General features: G+C 45.7%; 1 protein-coding gene across 1 annotated transcript in view; it reads left to right on the forward strand.

Moving 5' to 3' along the window:
- The first annotated feature begins 1,337 nt into the window (after nt 1-1,337).
- The window catches only part of LOC122550335 (E3 ubiquitin-protein ligase TRIM7-like), a 79,885-nt gene continuing 69,060 nt past the window's right edge, over nt 1,338-12,162 (forward strand). Inside the window, exon 1 of the mRNA XM_087986857.1 lies at nt 1,338-1,802. Coding sequence (XP_087842983.1) covers nt 1,338-1,802 — 465 coding nt within the window. The remainder of the gene's footprint in view (nt 1,803-12,162) is intronic.

Here is a 12,162-nt window from a genome sequence, read left to right on the forward strand (position 1 = left end):
CACAAGTCTTCAGTACCATTGCTGGAATGTTGTCAGGGCCCATGGCCTTTGCAGTATCCAGTGTCTCCAACCATTCCTTGATATCACGTGGAGTGAATGGAATTGGCTGAAGACTGGGACCTGTGATGGTGGGGACCACTGGGGGAGGCCGAGATGGACCATCCCCTCAGCACTTCTGGGTGAAGGTTGCTGGGAAAGCTTCAGCCTTATCTTTTGCTCCGATGTGCTGGGCCCTTCCATCACTGAGGAGGGGGATATTTGTGGAGCCTCCTCCTCCAGGGAGTTGTTTAATTGCCCACCACCATTCACAACTGGATGTGGCAGGACTGCAGAGCTTAGATCTGATCCGTTGGTGGTGGGATCGATTAGCTCTGTCTATCACTTGCTGCTTCTGCTGTTTGGCAGGTTTGTAGCTTCACCAGGTTGACACCTCATCTTCAGGGATGCCTGGTGCTGCACCTGGCATGCCCTCCTGCACTGTCCATTGAACCAGGGTTGATTCCCTGGCGTGATGGTAATGGTTGAGTGGGGGATATGCCATGCCATGTGGTTACAGATTGTGCTGGAGTACAGTTCTGCTGCTGTTGTTGGCCTACAGCACCTCATGGATGCCCAGGCTTGAGTTGCTAGATCTGTTTGAAGTCTGTCCCATTTAGCACAGTGATGGTGCCACACAACACCATGGAGGGTATTCTCAGTGTGAATTATTCTCAATTAGTAAGGGGTTCAAGGGTTACGGGGAAAAGAATGGAGAAACAGAGCAGCCATGATTGAATGATGAAGCAGACTTGATGGTCCAAAAGGCCGAATTCTGCTCCTGTTTCTTATGGTCTCAAGGACTGCAGCAGTTCAAGGGCGGCGCTGACCACCACCTCTCCTGGGAGTTAGGGATGGGCAATAAATTCTGGTGCCGCCAGCGACGCCCACATCTCATGAATACATTTTAAGAACTCCTTACATGTAATCCCTTTGTAAACTGTACACTGTACTCAAGTTGAGGCCTAATTTATAACTTATAAATGTTTAGTGTGCCTTCTTTATTGCTGCACTCTCCACCACTGTATATACATCCAACTGTGCCTTTTCAGTTGTCCCCACGTTTACAAAGATTTCTGTTTCTCCAAGTCTCTCGTTGTTGTGCCAATCTCAGGAAGCCATTGTAAACACAAAGGAGAAGCTATCAAACTGTAGCCTGGTTAATCTGCTGCAGCTGACGAAGGGTTAATCTGCAGTTGGAGTGAATCTCGAGAGTGTAACAGACAGAGTTCAGTCCCTCCCAGTCAGTCGGACTGCAGACTGCTGCTGCAGGTTACACTCTCCCCGAAGTTTCACTAAGGATGGAGGAAATGGGCATAACCGAGGAGCAGCCAACTTGTGCCTTCTGCCACTGCCCATTCCCTGACTCTGACGCACTGCCCTGTGGCCATTACCTTTGCTCCAACTGTATCGAGGATTCCCAGGCCAAGGGGAAAGCTGTGGGCAGACTGGACTGCCCGGTGTGTGCCAATCCGTCGGTCTCGGAGCCCAGGCCGGACGTGGCAAGCCAGCCTGAGGAAGCAGCTGCCTCTGCCCTCACGGCCAAGCTCCCCTTACCTGGAGGGGAACCTCAGGTGGTGAGCGTAGGTGAGCCTGCGGCCAGACTTCCCAGCGATCCGATAGAGAGACAGTGCCGTGAACACAAGGAGCCTCTGGAGTTTTACTGTGAAGACGATGGAGAGTGTGTGTGTGGGCCGTGTACAATAACAGGCAAACACAAAACCCACTCCCTGCTCAGCTTGGAAAAGGCAGAAAGTCACATAAAGGTGAGTGAGATGAAATAAAAGTGTCCAGTTAAGTGTTAAGGGAGAGTTTAATATAAGACCTTGCTGCTTGCCAAATGAGGAAACGTTCAGTTGATAAGAGAAGTTGTGTGTTACATCAAATCGCAGAATGCTGAGAGCAAGGTGGGAGGCCATTTGGCCCATCACGGATGTGTGTAAAATTTAAGGAAAGGACTAACACAAATATAGATACTAGTGAAGATCCCACAGATCGAGACTGAGTTATAGAGAAGAGAAAAAGATCCTAAGAGTTGCAAAAAGGTAACTCAAGAGGTGACTTGACAGACTCATCAAGAGCAACTCTCAAAGTTGTTTCACTGGTAAGATAAAGAGTGGAGATGAGGATAGTCCCAACATCTTAAAGACAAACACAGTGAAACGGAAATGTAAATCAGGAAATGGAAGACCTGTGAAATAATTATCCTATAATTATTCCCAATAGAAGAAGAGAAAACTGCTCTGAAATAGCATAGAACTAAAGCAAAGGCAGGAACTAACTCAATGTAATGTCAGGTTAAAACCAGAAATAGAGAAAAGAATGCAATTGGTTATTGTGAAGAGTGTAGGACATGTTGGTTCCAAGCTCAGGATACTGAAAGAAGTACGGCAGGTGAGGAAATTGTTGATTTTCCAAACTCTCTCAATTCAGGAACTGCTGCCTTTGATTAGATAATCCCCAATCTCTCTTCAGTGTTGCGAGAACATTCCAGATTGATTCTTCCAATATCAGCTGTGGGGAAATGATTGGAATCTGTGATTAGAGATGGAAAGATCAAATACTTCGACAAGTATGAATTGGTGAACAAGTGGGACGACAGTGGGTCACAAATTGCAGCAGGGGCAGGTTGAGCTGAATGGGTTTGAGTCTGTGCTGCATATCCGATGGAATCCCTATGTGAATCGGGAGAACCAGCCTGGATTTGTACAGGGCTAACTAAACCAGCTAAACATTGTTGGCAGACTTAACTCATGTGGTTTCAAAGGGAGTGTTGTGGATATTATTTGTATGGATTTACAGATGGCACTCAGTAAGGTTCCATAAAATAGATTACTTACAGAAACTGAACATGTATGTTATTGAAGACAAACCTTTGACCTGTCTAAAGTATGAGGAATAAGACAGAGAGCGGGGTTAATAGAAATGTAATTAATGCCCCCAGGGGATTTAATGTACCAAGGCCCAGAGTCTTTCATTGTAATTCTAAATGGCTTAGATGAAGAAACTGAGAAACAGGGAGTCATATATGCAAGTATCTACTGACAGAGTAGAAGTGCAGTTGGAACCAGAAAGTTGTAAAGGTATATAGAGTCATAGGGATGTACAGCACAGAAACAGACCCTACAAGTCCAATTCGTCCATTCTACATAAATCTAGTCCCATTTGCCAGCACTTAGCCCGTATCCCTCCCAACCCTTCCTATTCATATACCCATCCAGATGCCTTTTAAATGTTGCAATTGTACCAGCCTCCACCACTTCCTCTGGCAGCTCATTCCATACACGTACCATCCTCTGTATGAAAAAGTTGCCCCTTAGGTCCTTTTTAAATTTTTCCCCTATCACCTTAAACCTATACCCTTGAGTTCTGGACTCTTCCACTCAGGGAAAAGACTTTGTCAATTTGCCATATCCATGCCCCTCATGATTTTATAAAGCTCTATATAGTCACCCCTCAGCCTCTGACTCTGCCTCAGATATGGGTGGCATGCACTGGATCCTCGCCCACCTCTTCACCCTGAGGCATATCAGAAAAAATACACCTCCTTCTTCAGATGATAAAGGCATTGGGACTGTGAATCCACTGTGTCCGAGGTTTCTTTGACACAAGAAGGCTGGGTAGAACACAGGGATTCCAATAGCCTTGTTCAGGACCATCACACCTACCCAAACCTTGTACGCCATGGGAGCTGATCTTGTGTCCACCATACCTGTTACACATGCAGGGCCATTTCCATGGTTTCAACACCAAACTTGGTCCCTTGAAGTAAACACTCTCTCGCCTTGCGTAATCTTGTGTCCAGCATTGGTGTTCCCGATGCCGTTTCGCCCTTCCACCCCCTCAGGTCCGGGAAGGTCAGGTTTAACCTGGTGCGCAGTCTTCTCCCCATTAGCAACCCTACTGGAGCTATCCCTGTCATTGCATGAGGGGTGGTCCTATAATAAGACCATAAGACATAGGAGTAGAAATTAGGCCATTTGGCCCATCAAGTTTGCTCCACCATTCAAACATAGCTGATAAGCTTTTCAACCCTTTTCTCCCCCTTTCTCCCATTGACAATCAAGAACCTATCTACCTCCGTCTTAACTATACTTAATGACCCAGCCTTCACAGCCTTCTGTGGCAAAGACTTCCATAGATTTCACCACTCTCTGGCTGAAGAAACTTCTCCTTATCTCCATTCTAAAGGTCTTCCCTCGGGTTCTAATCTCTCCTGCCATTGTCCACTCTGTCCAGGCCCAAAAGTATTCTGTATGTTTCAGTTGGATCTCTCCTCATTCTTCTAAACTTCATTGAGTATCAACCCAGAGTCCTCAAACGTTCCTCATAGGTTAAGCTTTTCATTTCTGGGATCATTCGCATGAACCTCCTCTGGACCAGGGCCAGTACATCCTTCCTGAGATATGGCACCCAAATCGCTCACAATACTCCAAATGTGGTCTGACCAAAGCCTGATGGAAGTCTCAGAAGTACAACTCTGCTTTTATGTCCTGGTTCTCTCAAAATAAATGCCAACATTATATTTACCTTCCTAAATACTGACTCAAATGGCAAGTTAACCTTAAGAGAATCCTGGCCTGAAACTCCCAAGGCTCTTTGCCACTTCACATTTCTGAATTTTCTCCCCATTTAGAGAATAGTCCATGCCTCTGTTCTTCCTACCAAAGTGCATGACCTCACACTTTCCAACATTGTACTCCATCTGCCACTTCTTTTCCCACTCTCCCAACCTGTCCAAATCCTTCTGCAGCCTCCTCACCTCCTAAATACTACCTGCCCCTGCAGCTATCTTTGTATTGTCTGCAAACGCAGCCAAAATGCCCTCAGACCCTTCATCCAGATCATTAATGTATAAAGTGAAAAGTTGTGGTCCCAACACTGACCCTTGTGGAACACCACTTGTCACCAGCTGCCATCCTGAGAAGGGCCCTTTTATCCCCACTCTCTGCTTCCTGCCAGACAGCCAAGCTTCTATCCATGCGAGGACCTTGCCTCTAACACCATGGGCCCTTATCTTACTCAGCAGCCTCCTGTGTGGCATCTTGTCAAAGGCCTTCTTGAAGTCCAGATCGATAACATGCATTGGTCTCCTTGGTCTAACCTGCTCATTACCACCTCAAAGAATTCTAGCAGATTTGTCAGGCATGACCTCCCCTTGATGAAATCATGTGACTTTGCCCTATTTTACCATGCACTTCCAAGTTTTCAGAAATCTCATCCTTCATGACAGACTTCAAAATCTTACCAACAACTAATGTCAGGCTAATTGGTCTGTAATTTCCTGTCTTTTGCCTCACTCCCTTCTTAAACAGGGAGGTTACATTAGCGATTTTCCACATGGCCACGAATCCCCAAGGTCAGTTAGTTTTTATACTCACTGCTCTGTGTGCTCCTCCCCCAGAAACAAGGCCCCAAATCCCCAAGGTAAGTTAGTTTTTGTACTCATCACTGTGTGCTCCTCCCTCTGACTCCACTCCTTGGAAACAAGCAAACAGGAACCGGGATAGGTTGGTATTGAGTGAAGCTGTCGGCTGTTTCTTTATGCCTGCCTTCGAAATTTGGACTGCTCTTTCCTCCAGACCATTGCACAATGGATGGTATAGAGCTGTCCTTATATGTAGAATTAGAGGCAAAAAAAACTGTAGATGCTGGATTCCAAGGTAGACAAGGTAGGTTGGAAAAACAGTTCTCTGCCATGTGTTCTTCCAGCCTACCTTGTCTACCTTGGAATCCAGCAATGCAGGTTTTTTTTGTCTCTAATTCTGCATATAAAGACAGCTCTATACTTGAATTCCATCCTGGTAAATGATGACCAGGAGTTCAAGTATTTCCTAAAGTTGAATGGCATTCTGTAGATTAGGTAGACATCAGGAGGCTGGAAGAACACAGCAAGCCAGATGGCATGAGTTCTTTGCCATGTGATCTTCCAGCCTCCTGCTTGTCTACCTATATGCAGACTGCCATTTGAGTTGAGGAAATACTAGAATTCCATGCTGGTAAATGATGGCTGGTTGTCTGTTACAAACACTTTCGGAGGCTGTGTATTGCAGAAGATGCTCGCAGCTTTTCCATCGTCATTCCTGTGTTTGACTCCATGCACATCCAGTCACTTTGAGAGGGCATCCACAATGACTAAGCATGTCGAACCCATGAAAGGCTGGCATAGTCTTTCTAACTAATGTGTAACCGAGTACAGGGTTTTTATGGCAATTCCCACAAACTTGGGGGAGCTGCTGGTGGTACGCTTGGTCCTTGTTGGCATTTTGGGCACTCTCCCACCAACAATCCTGGCCAACAACGTCATTTTGGACACCCCTGGATGACCCTGGTGGAATTCAGCCAGTATTTGGTTGGGACAATTACACTTACTCCCCATAATAAAATGCCATCCCCTCTGGAGAACAACTGGTAGTGATGGGGGAAACAAAAGGGCCATCACAAACAGAATTGAAACCTTTCTGGACCCTTTGACAAAGGGTCAGTTAGACTCAAAACATCAGCTCTTTTCTCTCCTTACAGATGCTGCCAGACCTGCTGAGATTTTCCAGCATTTTCTCTTTTGGGATCTGTGTTTGCTACTTGGCTTTCCAGACAGCATTCCAACTTGTAATTGTACATACTTAGAATGAGAGCCCACCGCTGAATTTGACCTGAAGTTATGGGCGGCGAGGTCTTGTCTTCTTCAACTAGCTTTAGCAGGGGTTTGTGGTCTGTTATTAATATAAATTCACATCTGTAAAGGTATTGGTGGAACATTCTCATACCAAAGAAGAGGGCGGCACGGTGGCACAGTGGTTAGCACTGCTGCCTCACAGCGCCAGAGACCCGGGTTCAATTCCCGCCTCAGGCGACTGACTGTGTGGAGTTTGCACATTCTCCCCGTGTCTGCGTGGGTTTCCTCCGGGTGCTCCGGTTTCCTCCCACAATCACAAAGATGTGCAGGTCAGGTGAATTGGCCATGCTAAATTGCCCGTAGTGTTAGGTAAGGGGTAAATGCAGGGGTATGGGTGGGTTGCGCTTCGGCGGGGCGGTGTGGACTTGTTGGGCCGAAGGGCCTGTTTCCACACTGTAAGTAATCTATCTATCTATCTAAAGACCGCCAAACCTTCCTTCTCTATGTGGGCATATTTGTGCTCTGCATCAGCCACAACCTGGGAAGCATATGCCATTGGGCATTCCTCTCCATTGAGCCAACTGTGATCTAACACGACCCTAATATACCATATGGAGAGGCATCGCATCTCGACACCAGATCTGACTTGGGATCATCATGTGCCAACACCTCAGATGAAGATTGCTGCTTCTTCACTTCCCCAAAGGCTACATCTTGGCTACAAGACCATTTCCAAGGCTGACCCTTTTTTAATAGCAGATAGAAGGGTGCCGGAATGGAAGCCAGATTATGTATGAACTTCCTTTAATAACACCATCAGTCCAAGGAAAGACCTAAACTCCGGTACACACGTGGGAGCCGGGCCACCTTTAATCACCCTCAATTCAACAAGAGCTGGGGAATGTGGATTGGGAGCAGGTGGTTGAAGGTAAATCCTCATTCGATATACGGGAGGCTTTTAAAGAGAGGTTGATTATAGAGTCATAAAGTTATGGAAATGTACAGCTCGGAAACAGACCCTTCAGTCCAACCCGTCCATGCCAACCAGATATCCCAACCCAATCTAGTCCCATCACCCAGCCCATATCTCTCCAAACCCTTCCTATTCATATACTCATCCAGATGCCTTTTAAATGTTGCAATTGTACCAGCCTCCATCACTTCCTCTGGCAGCTCATTCCATACACATTCCACCCTCTGCGTGAAAAAGTTGCCCCTTTGGTCTCTTTTATATCTTTCCCCTCTCACCCTAAAGCTATGCCCTCTAATTCTGGACTCCTCCACCCCAGGGAAAAGACTTGTCTATTTACTCTATCCATGCCCCTCAGCCTCCGACACTCAAGAAAACAGCCCTAGCCTATTCAACCTTTCCTTGTAGTTCAAATCCTCCAACCCTGGCAACATCCTTGTAAATCTTTTCTGAATCCTTTCAAGTTTCACAACATTATTCCGATAGGAAGGAGACCAGAATTGCATGCAGTATTCCAAAAGTGGCCTAACCTGTAACTCAATACTCTGACCAATAAAGGAAAGCATACCAAATGCCTTCTTCACTATCCTATCTACCTGCGACTCTACTTTCAAGGAGCTATGAACCTGTACTCCAAGGTTTCTTTGTTCAGCAACACGCCTTAGGACCTTACCGTTAAGTGCATAAGTCCTGCTAAGATTTGCTTTCCCAAAGTACAGCACCTCACATTTATCCAAATTAAACTCCACTGCCCATTGGCCCATCTGATCAAGATCCTGTTGTAACTTGAGGTAACCTTCTTCGCTGTCCACTACACCTCCAATTTTGGTGTCATCTGCAAACTTACTAACTGTACCTCTTATGCTCGCATCCAAATCATTTATGTAAATGATAAAAAGTAGAGGACCCAGCACCGATCCTTATGGCACTCCACTGGTCACAGGCCTCCAGTCTGAAAAACAAACCCCCACCACCACCCTCTGTCTTCTCCCTTTGAGCCAGTTCTGTATCCAAATGGCTAGTTCTCCCTTTATTCTGTGAAATCTAACCTTGCTAACCAGTCTCCCACGGGGAACCTTGTTGAACACCTTACTAACGTCCTGTATTCCTGATGAAGGGCTTTTGCCCGAAACGTCGATTTTACTGCCCCTCGGATGCTGCCTGAACTGCTGTGCTCTTCCAGCACCACTAATCCAGAATCCATATAAATCATGTCTACTGCTCTGCCCCCATCAATCCTCTTTGTTACTTCTTCAAAAAAACTCAATCAAGTTTGTGAGACAAGGCTTCCCACACACAAAGCCATGATGACTATCCTGAATCAGTCCTTGCCTTTCCAAATACATGCACATCCTGTCCCTCAGGATTCCCTCCAACAACTTGCCCACCACCAATGTCAGGCTCACTGGTCTAGAGTTCCCTGGCTTGTCCTTACCACCTTTCTTAAATAGTGGCACCACGTTTGCCAACCTCCAATCTTCTGGCACCTCACCTGTGACTATCGATGATATAAATATTTCAGCAAGAAGCCCAGCAATCACTTCCCAGCTTCCCACAGAATTCTAGGGTACACCTGATCAGGTCCTGGGGATTTATCCATTTCTATGCGTTTCAAGACATCCAACACTTCCTCCTCTGTAATATGGATATTTTTCAAGTTGTCATCACCTATTTCCCTACATTTTATATCTTGCATGTCCTTTTCCACAGTAAATGCTGATGCGAAATACTCGTTTAGTATCTCCCCCATCTCCTACAGCTCCACACAAAGGCCACCTTGCTGATCTTTGAGGCGCCCTATTCTTCCCTCGTTATCTTTTTGTCCTTAATGTATTTGTAAAACCCTTCCGATTCTCCTTAACTCTATTTGCCAAAGCTATCATATGTCCCCTTTTTTCCCCACGATTTCCCTCTTAAGTATCCTCCGAGTCCGAATGGGATCCATCCCAGGTTACTAAGGGAAGCGAAAGAGAAAATAGTCAGTGCCTTAACAGATATCCTTGCAGCATCCTTGAACATGGGGGAGGTCCTGGAGGATTGCTAATGTTGACCCCTTGTTTAAGAAGGATAGCAGGGATAATCCAGGTAATTAGACTGCAGGAGAGACATATTCCTGTGAAAATGAGGGATAGAAATGGCAAGATTAGGGAACCATGGATGACAGGTGAAATTGTGAGACTAGCTAAGAGGAAAAAGGACACATTTATAAGGTCTAGGCGACTGAAGACAGGCAAAGCTTTGGAAAAATATCAGCAATCTGAAACAAGGAATTAAGAGGCCTAAAAGGGGTCATGAGATATCTTTAGCAAACAGGGTTAAGGAAAATCCCAAAGCCTTTTATTCATATATAAGGAGCAAGAGGGTAACTAAAGATAAGATTGGCCCATTCAAGGACAAAGGAGGAAAGTTATGCGTGAAGTCAGAGAAAATGGGTGAGATTCTTAATGAGTACTTTACGTTGGTATTCAACGAGGAGAGGGACATGACGGATGTTGAAGTTAGGGATGGATGTTTGATTACTCTCGGTCAAGTCAGCAAAAAGAGGGAGGAAGTGTTGGGTATTTGAAAAGGCATTAAGGTGGACAAGTCCCCAGGTCCGATTTGGATCTATCCCTGGATACTGAGGGAGATGAGAGAGTAAATAGCTGGGGTCTTAACAGATAGCTTTATAGCATCCTTGAACACGGGGTGAGGTCCTGGAGGACTGGAGAATTGCTAATGTTGTCCCTTTGTTTAAGAAGGATAGCAAGGATAATCCAGGTAATTATAGACCGGTAGGCCTGACGTCAGTGATATGGAAGCTGCTGGAGAAGCTTACCAACTTAATAGAATTCCTTGAGGAAGTGACAAAGTTGATTGATGAGGGAAAGGCTGTAGATGTCAAATACATGGACTTCAGTAAGGTGTTTGGTAAGGTTCCCATTGTAGGCTGAGAAAGTGAAGTCACATGGGGTCCAGGGTGTTCTAGCTAGATGGATAAAGAACTGCTTGGGCAACAGGAGACAGAAAGTAGTAGTTGAAGGGAGTTTCTCAAAATGGAGACCTGTGACTAGTGGTGTTCCACAGGGATCCGTGCAGGGATCACTGTTGTTTGTGATATGCATAAATGATCTGGAGGAAGGTATTGGTGTAGGTAAAAACAATGACTGCAGATGATGGAAACCAGATTCTGGATTAGTGGTGCTGGATGCTGCCTGAACTGCTGTGCTCTTCCAGCACCACTAATCCAGGACAAGTATTGGTGGTCTGATTAGCAAGTTTGCAGATGATACTAAGATTGGTGGAGTAGCAGATAGTGAAGGGGACTGTCAGAGAATATAGCAGAATATAGGTAGATTGGAGAGTTGGGCAAAGACATGGCAGATGGCGTTCAATTCAGGCAAATGCAAGGTGATGCAGTTTGGAAGCTCCAATTCAAGAGCGAATTATACAGTAAATGGAAAAGCCCTGGGGAAAATTGATGTACAGAGAGACCTGGGTGTCCAAGTCCATTGTTCCCTGAAGGTGGCAATGCAGGTCAAGAAGGCATTTGGCATGCTTTCCTTCATTGGACATGGTATTGAGTACAAGAGTTGGCAGATCAGGTCACAGTTGTATAAGACTTTGGTTCGGCCATATTTGAAATACTGCGTACAGTTCTGGTCACCACATTACCAAAAGGATGTGAATGCTTTGGAGAGGGCACAGAGGAGGTTCGCCAGGATGTTGCCTGGTATGGAGGGTGCTAGCTATGAGGAGAGGTTGAGTAGATTAGGATTATTTTCATTAGACGGAGATTGGGGAGCGGGGATACTGATTGAGGTCTACAAAATCATGAGAGGTATAGACAGGGTGGGTAGCAAGAAGCTTTTTCCCAGAGGGGACTCAGTTTCTACGGGTCACACGTTCAAAGAGAGAGGGGAAATATTTAAGGGTGATATATGTGGGAAGGTCTTTACGCAGAGGGTGGTGGGTGCCTGGAATGTGTTGCCAGCAAAGGTGGTAGAGCTGGGCACGATTGCATCATTTAAGATGTATCGAGACAGATACATAAATGGGCAGGGAGCAGAGGAATACAGATCCTTAGAAAATACGTGATGGATTTAGATAGAGGATCCGGATTGGCATAGGTTTGGAGGGCCGAAGGGCTTGTTCCAGTGCTGTAATTTTCTTTGCTCTTTGTTCACTTCATCTTCCAACGGGTGTAGCCCAGTCTTGTTGACTCTGTAGCCCATGTAGCCCAGGTACTGGGGGTACCTGGAGCACAGACCTTTCCCTTCTTAGGCATACATCCACCTTGGAGAAATGTCTAGACTATTTCCAAGTTCTCTAAGTGCTCTTTATTGGTCTTCCCTGTTATTAGCACCTTATCCAGATAAATGTCGACCTGGGATAGACCTTCTAAAATGTTCTCCATCATCCACTGAAAAATGGCACAGGCTGATAATACCCCAAATAGCAGTCTTGTATATGGGTACCAACCTTTATGGGCATTAATTATAGCATACCTCTAGGAATCCTTACCTAAACCCAATCGTAGGTACGCATGGCTTATGTCCAG

Source organism: Chiloscyllium plagiosum, unplaced genomic scaffold (assembly GCF_037043375.1).
Source record: "Chiloscyllium plagiosum isolate Xiang-an unplaced genomic scaffold, Cpla_swu_hap1 HiC_scaffold_5, whole genome shotgun sequence".
Classification (NCBI taxonomy): Eukaryota; Metazoa; Chordata; class Chondrichthyes; order Orectolobiformes; family Hemiscylliidae; genus Chiloscyllium; species Chiloscyllium plagiosum.